The sequence below is a fragment of the Danaus plexippus genome, chromosome 27 (assembly GCF_018135715.1).
Source record: "Danaus plexippus chromosome 27, MEX_DaPlex, whole genome shotgun sequence".
NCBI classification, from domain to species: domain Eukaryota; kingdom Metazoa; phylum Arthropoda; class Insecta; order Lepidoptera; family Nymphalidae; genus Danaus; species Danaus plexippus.
The window spans coordinates 5,080,423-5,088,227 of NC_083555.1; the positions used below are offsets into that span (position 1 = coordinate 5,080,423).

Here is a 7,805-nt window from a genome sequence, read left to right on the forward strand (position 1 = left end):
CGAAAGTCTTAGATCTCATTAACTTCCTGTCTTCATATGTTGTAGTGATTACCGTTTGTATTTTATATGGATAGTTACTCAACTTATTCTTTATAACTCAGGGTTTGTCATTGTTTGTCATTGTACACAAGGAGATGCAGCTTCGCATTTCGAGTGCACGTCGAGTGAAGCGACCTCAACATTTCGATACCGAACCTCTTTTGGGACCCGGTTTCCATTTTCCGGTCCTAAAATCGGAATTGGTGGTCCGATAATAATTTATTTTTGATAATACCACCCCAGATAACGGGCTTTCGAATGAAAAAACTACGACTCGATCGGACATTCACTGGCGAGGATGGACATCTTCGAGGAGGACATCTCCGTGAATGATTTTACTCCAAGCGCGGTTTTAATATTGTTTACTGATTATTATTATCATTTAGTAGAAGTACGAAGTGCGATCTAATTTTTTCGCTCAATTTTATTAACTTAACATTATATTGAATATAGTTTAATTTTACTACAACTACTTTCGGGCTTATTTTTTTTTTGTTTTGAGAAAAACTAATATTTATTAAAAAATAAGCAAAAGAAAGAGTTGTTGAAGGCAACCTGAGTTGAATAAGTTCCTTGTTGATATATTGATTTTATCGGCGTCATCGCGTTTTCAATGTATTCTTGGCAACAAACAAAGCCTTAATGTGTATTTAGTTTGTATTTTGATCGTATCTGTCCTTTGCGCGATGGAAACCGTTCATATAAAGTTAGTGGCTCCAATATAAACTCGATAGTTACAGATGCATAGTAAGTTACAGCGATGGCGAATCTTTCTGGAAGGTTTAATTTAGATCGTTGTGATCTCCCGGCGATATTCTGGAATGTTGGGGCTATTTTGAGGGCAATAACTATAAACATCAACAGGAGGCAAGCTCGGCGTAAGTGTCGTATGAACAAGAATAAGTAAAACAAAGTCGGCAAAAGGAAAAACTTGGTTTAAAATATTTCGGGTGAATCTTAGTCTGTTGCAACTCATTGTATGAAAAATGATTGTTCGATTTTTTATGGCTGAATGTTTTATATTTGAGATCCCAGAGATTTGAGCCATCGCTGCTAATGATTTATGAATATGTAAAATTCACATTCACTGGAATCCTATATATTATAATAACTCTCATTTAATATATTTTAATTTGCAATAAAAAATATAATAGCAAGAATATAGCATCATTTGATTGTCGTGTTTCATCATAACCTGAAGAAGGTTGGAGGTATTGGGACGTGGCCACGACTGGTTCGCTCAGTCGATTTTGATAATGTTAAGTACATATATCATTACAATTACATTTTTATTATTTTTTTATTACTACATTTTGCCTGCTGATATGTCAGTGCAGACTTCGAAATCAGGCTCAAAGAGAAACTTAGAGTCGAAATTATGTCTAATGTACGTTACAGTAAAGTTCTTCAAAATCCGTTGCGTAGTTTTTGCGTGACAGGCCAACAAGCAGCCGCACATACAGACGTACATCCATTCATCGTCACAACATTTCGTATTTGTAATTTTAATAGGATTATGCAATTTTTTTTTATGTTTTAGAGATTCCAAGTATTGCAGTATCTACGAAAGCTTCACATCTCTGTACAAGAGAACTGTTTTACTTTGTAAAATTTGTATATGGAAAGAAACAAGTGGCTTGAGTTGTGTACAATGTTTCAGCTGTTTCCTGCATACTATATCTTTTGATAATCTTTACCGGGGCAAGCTATGTCTATGTTTATGTGATCTCTATGCTCTGGTTCGTGCTGGTGCGGTGTCCGGAGACCGGGGACTTCATTAGTGCTATGGTTGTGTTTTCCATAACCATGTGCAGTGTCACGTCAGTCCCCAAGTTCTTTTATATGAAATGTCGCAGGTATATTACTACGTCTCCGATCTAAAGTTGATATTTAAATTTATCCAAATATCAAGGTTACTTTCATGTTGAGAACATAGTTATGTGCATTGAAGGATTTTATTTTTAATGTTGCTTGCGTGTCTGCGTGCTTACATAAGCTGTCGCTTCACTTCCTCTTGTATGTAATTTTAATAATGTGAAATGTGAAACAGTCATGAAGTTGATTGATGAATATCTCCACTGTAACGGGTTGGTGGTGAGAGGAACTCGCTTCGAGACAAATATTCTGAAAGTTCTGAAACTTGTCAAAACGCAAGCCACGCTGGTCTGGACTTTGTTGACGATGAATGGCTTTCTTTATATATTTTGGCCTATTATAAGGCCCGGTCGCCATTTTACAGAAGATCTGTTTGTTTTATACGGTAAGTCAAAGATTTTGATAACGTGTCTATGTAATTTGTCACTTAATTGGAAAAAAAAGTATCGCCAGCTGATGGTGAATAATGAATATACATGGAGAAGTCAACACTGAAATATTAGGACTTCTCATCTCGTTTTGTGTTAAAGAAGATCTAAATGTCTAAATTCTACTTTTTGAAATTAATAACGGCTTCGAATCTTAAGAATTAATTGAATTAAAATGCAATGTACCTTAGTCATTGCATTTTTTGCTTACTGATCGCTGAGATTTCCGTTTCAGGTTTGGAGCCGATGAGAGAGTCGCCAAACTATGAAGTAGCATCAGTTTTAATGGTATCAGCGGTTATTTTCTCCGCTGCTACGACGGTTCAAATAACGATCTTCATAATTGTCCTCATCGGATACTTAGAAGCACAAATGCTTGCTCTCAGTGAGGAAATGATCAATATTTGGGATGATAGTGAGAAATATTACAACGTTTATAAACTATATCACAAATACGTTATCAAAAGAAGAGCGAGAAATATTTTTTTGAAAATACGCCTGCATGATATCGTAAAATTTCAGATAGTGAACACAAATCTGAGGAATAAGGTAGAACATGAACTCCGCGTTTTTTTTCTCAGTGATTTAATTTTTATAATTCTAGCGCTCGTGACGGAACTGGTCGGGGGACTCGAAAACACTTGGATACAAGTGCCATGGACATTTGTTTTACTATTTATAGATTGCTACATAGGGCAGAGGCTCATCGACGCTGGCGCAGCATACGAAAACTCAATTTATAATTGTAAATGGGAGAACTTCGATGTAGATAATCAGAAGACAGTTCTCTTCATGTTACAATGTTCGCAGAAACCTCTGTCTCTGTCGGCCGGTGGAATCTCAGTTCTCAATTTCCCGTCCCTGATGTCAATGCTCCGTTCTACCTACTCGGCATATACAACACTTAAATCTACTGCACAAACTTAATACATTGCAAAATTAAAACATAAATTTACGTCTGTATATATAGCTCCTGTAATTATTAAGTTCATGTTTCTATTTAACATCTGTGACTATAACTGGAGAAAACAAATAAAATGGTCATTGAACATCCTAGAGAACTTATTTATACATATTTTGTTAAAAAACCAATTATACTGTATCTTACCTTATCTGGTGACATAAACTCTCATTACAATTATATTTCAGTGTGACAAAGTTAATATCAACAATATAAATTGAAACACAAAATACAGCTGGGAGTCATATAAGTCTTTGGATGTCTTCAAAGAAAAAATTTAAGTTGTACGAGTATGTCAGCGCGGCCTTAAGAGACTTGACTTATTATTATAAAAGTTTATTTTTTGGAAAGAAATGACAACACCGATTCTAAGTTTTGCCACAATTTAAGAGATACTTAGTACTTAGGCAAAAATGTTGTATGAAAACTGTTCCGAGCTGGGGTTTAGTAAGCAATGGCTCGGCATTTAATAAAAAAACCACTCCTATTTTCTTTGTTACGTTCGCACGACCGTCCGTTGCTTCCGGAAAGACTGTTTATTATCCGACCTAGCGGCCGTTTTCTACGTTTTGTATTGCGTCGTCCAGCTCTCACGTGACGGCTGCCACTTAATAAATTTAATTTGGGCTGTCATCAAACATAACTTTTTTTAAGATCTTCATTTTGCTAAAGATTATAAGAATTACTGTTCATTGTAAATATTTCATTAGTGACCTAGATCAAAGGGTAGTAGGTGAGGTAGGGCATTGAGATGTAATAGTTTGTTGGTTAGTTATGATGTGGTTTACAAGGTGATAAACAATGTTATTTTTGAAGTAAAACGTCTTTAGTATTCTTTAGTACATATCAACTTCTTACGCACGCTTGACTTGGGGGTAAGATGGTAATATTATTAAATACAATTAGTGAGATATTTCTTATTACTTTAACGCCTTCGTAATTGTTCCCAACACTGAACGTAATTGGCTTCAGTGATGGGAGTGTGTCGGATCAATTGTTCTGCTTCTCCGGTAACATGACGTTTTAGATAATGTAATTTTTGGACATTGTCTAATGAATAATTTTTATGAACCAATGATACAAAAAGATCATGAAATGTTGTCCATTCTTCATAGTTACCGTTAAATATTGGAAAAGCAATCTTGGGTAGTTTACCTAATGAATTTGAAACAACTTATGCCCACCATTAAAAGAGCCATCCCCATTTTGTACTGGGTCGAAAGCAACTCTTATTTTATTCAGCGTTGTCTTCATTAAAGTTTTATATGTGATGTAATCCTCTTCCGCACTATCATAAATATCAACGATTTTCTGGTCAATTTCATCTGAATTAAAGTTTCACACAGTTTAGTATTGCTGTCCTTAAATGACGCCCAATCTTATTCCAATAGTTCTTGTCGAGTTTCTATGTATTCTACAGTTAATCTAACCTTTTTTAATTTATTATCCTTTATTGATCCTATTTTGAAAACCTTTTATAACATTCATTAAACCTTCCATGTTGAGCAAAATCTTATAAATTATTACAAGTTTAAAATGTATATAAGTTAGAACTAAATCCTACTAAAATTATAAAATCATAAAACAAACTAGTTTATTCAATTCATAACAAATCGATTGTGTTTTCTAAATTCTACTACATCTGACTGAAATACAATTTTTATTATGTTCTTTAAATATTTTAAGTACAAACTAACTTCAATATATATATTTTTCTTTTTAAAAGTGTTTAAAACTATTGGTATAACCTAGCGGAAAGCGGGCATAGGTTCCCCGTTCCGTTGTTTTTTTTTTTCAAAATTATTATCTTATCCAACATGCACAATCTAATAACTAAAATATTTTACAGTCTAAAATTCTTAAATACTCAAAGATAAATACTGCATTTAACTAAAGTATTGCATAAAGTTAAAATTAATATACGAATCCAAGTGTACTCACAGTTGCACTTCACATAACACTTTCCATTAGAACTTCTTAAGTTGACTGTAGCGCCTCCTGTGGCGTTACGATGAACTTGATGCTCCTTTGAACTCGGCGTGACGTCCTCCTAGTGACGTCACGTTGAACTGACCGAGGATGGTATCTCTCGGTTGAACTGGATGCAAGTGGCGCTCTGGTTGAGCTCGATTGTCAAAAAATTACACAACAGTTGCTCCCTTTGAAGATTCCGTGTATCCACTGATGATCCACTGTATAATCCACTGCGAGTGAATGGGGGTAAAGCCGACTCGTTTTTTTTTTTATGTCGGGTTGGAAAATCCTCATGGAGCCCCGTCGACCTCGGGGAAAGGCGAAGGGGACTGTCAGACTCTTACTGACTAAAAACCAACCCGTGTTCCTCATGTACTCATATGTCAGAAGAGCGGGTATCGCCGAAGCATTCGTCGCCACCCACCACACAGGTATTGACCCACCAGATGGTCAGGTGGGCCCCGCCACCCACTCTGCGGCCGTCACCCGGCCACAGGACTCAACTATGAGGCGCCCGCGGAATACACGCCGCCGCCTCAAAGCCTGCAACTGTTTTCGGACGACACAATGCCCCGAATCTGCCGTCCACAGGCCGCGCTCTACGGTGGCCGGAATTCGGCCACCCTTCGGCGCCCAATGCGTCTACTGCGGGAGTGGAAATAGAAGGCAGCCTCTCTCTCTTCCCGCCACCTCGTTTGCGAGCATCACAGTCTCGCAAATTGTGGCGACGGCACACCACCCTGACTCGCTCCCTACCATAGCACACACTACAGTCGGAAGCGAGAGATTTCCCACATCACCTATAGCCGCGACCAAGCCACGGCGCTGCTCGGCCCAAGCTGCGCACTCCGCCAACGTATGCAACGCCGTATCATTGCGGCTACCACAATGGTGGCACTGGGACGTCTGCTCCCGGCCTATGCGACAAAGGTACTTCCCGAAACTCCCCTGTCCGGCAAGTACCTGCGTCAGCCGGAAGCTGAGGGCGCCGTGGCCCCTATTGAGCCACTCCTCTACAACGGGCCTTACCTCGAAATATCCCAAATGTTCGAGATTCGGCTCGTAGGACCAATGTTTTATCTACTGTTTTTTTTTTTCTCACACAATAAGCACTCCCGAATGTACTGAGAGGGTTATATACAAGTAAAACCACACCCTATACTCATCTAGCGAATAGGTATATTTGAGACCAATTACCCATACTTAATATAAAAACGAAGGACCCTAACCAAATCAATTCATACAATAATGAGCGTGATCTATATCGATGATATCGCCATCTGGTTCTGACTTCTGTCAATTAGTGACCATTCACAATTTTATGTTTTTATCCACATTAGGATTTGAACAAAAAGCCTTATAACTTAAAAACTAGTGAACTAACAATAACTAACTAAATGCTATAATTTAAGGTATTGTGTTTAATCTATAGTACCTTATTTGGTAAGCGTGAAATATCAAGACTATATTAGCAAGAGTCCATTTAATTGAGTGTCTATTACAGTACTGAATAATAATATCAAATGTCATAGTATTTATACTAGGCACAATACTTCCCCCTTTTTTTAATTGAGTATACACTACGATACATAACTATTTATTACAAAAATAACATTTCACACTTTAAATACATATTAACTACATACAAATTTATTTATAATATTGACTGTCATTAAAATAATTTCTAACATTGCTTTAATAAAAATATAATATGATTCAATGTGTATATAGTCTAAATTGTAACAACAACAAAAAAAATATCTATAAATCTTTTAAAATAACACTCAATAACATTCAAGTTCACTTTACATAATCACTTGTTGAGAAGGTGAACCGCTGTTTAAGCTTTGTTTCCCTGGAGCTCTCGTCTCATATAGTGCGCGTAACTTTCCTTGCACTTTCTCCACGTCATGTAAGCCATGTCTGCCACGATGCATGTGATGATGAAAAGTAGATATATTTCGTATCTTATTAGTGAAGTTTGACTTGATTCTACTGTCGCTGCCGCTGAAGAGGCGGCACTACTTCCTGCCCCATTTTGAGCTATAATGATGTGCTCGTCTATGTTTTTGCTTTGTGTTTTTCCCATTATTACATGTATTGTAAGAAATAAATTTATTTAAGAAGATGTTGTTACGAGGTGAAACGAACTGTTGGTTTAATACTGCGACGGAATCTAGATAGTTTAAGATTAGTGTTTATAGTTTCGCTTGCCTTATTTGGATGGGTTTCATCTTCCGCGCTTAAAGGAGTGAATGCAGGTTTTAAACGATCTATACTTATTACATTCTCTGTCTCTCCCTGCAATATTTTATTTTTTTTCTTTTTTTACTTAATTTAAATTCTATATGGATGTGTCAAAGGTTTTGAAACCTTATCGCATAAAAGTATGTAGTCCCTAAGCTCTGGATGAACAAATATTTTCCCTTGACGTATTTCCTTTTTCGGGACAGATGCAATATTCGCTATTTTTCTTCTGAGTGATTGGAGAAAAGCTTATGATCGGAGAATAAGCTTACCGATCATAA

At 36.7% G+C, this 7,805-nt stretch overlaps 1 protein-coding gene across 1 annotated transcript; it reads left to right on the forward strand.

Annotated features, from left to right (window-relative positions):
* The first annotated feature begins 716 nt into the window (after positions 1-716).
* On the forward strand, positions 717-3,395 carry LOC116775570 (uncharacterized). The gene is made up of 5 exons (XM_061524981.1): positions 717-917; positions 1,700-1,907; positions 1,952-1,962; positions 2,036-2,299; positions 2,578-3,395. Exons 1-5 carry the CDS (start codon positions 800-802, stop codon positions 3,267-3,269), a joined length of 1,293 nt encoding a protein of 430 aa, XP_061380965.1. The 5' UTR covers positions 717-799; the 3' UTR covers positions 3,270-3,395.
* The last annotated feature ends 4,410 nt before the right edge of the window (positions 3,396-7,805 follow it).

Excerpts from the sequence above, each read along its gene's own strand:
- LOC116775570 (XM_061524981.1), top strand. The coding sequence starts at position 800 with ATGGCGAATCTTTCTGGAAGGTTTAATTTAGATCGTTGTGATCTCCCG. Across the intron at positions 918-1,699 it reads CAACAGGAGGCAAGCTCGGC|CTGTTTCCTGCATACTATAT; the intron begins GTAAGTGTCGTA and ends ACAATGTTTCAG. Across the intron at positions 2,300-2,577 it reads AGATCTGTTTGTTTTATACG|GTTTGGAGCCGATGAGAGAG; the intron begins GTAAGTCAAAGA and ends TTTCCGTTTCAG.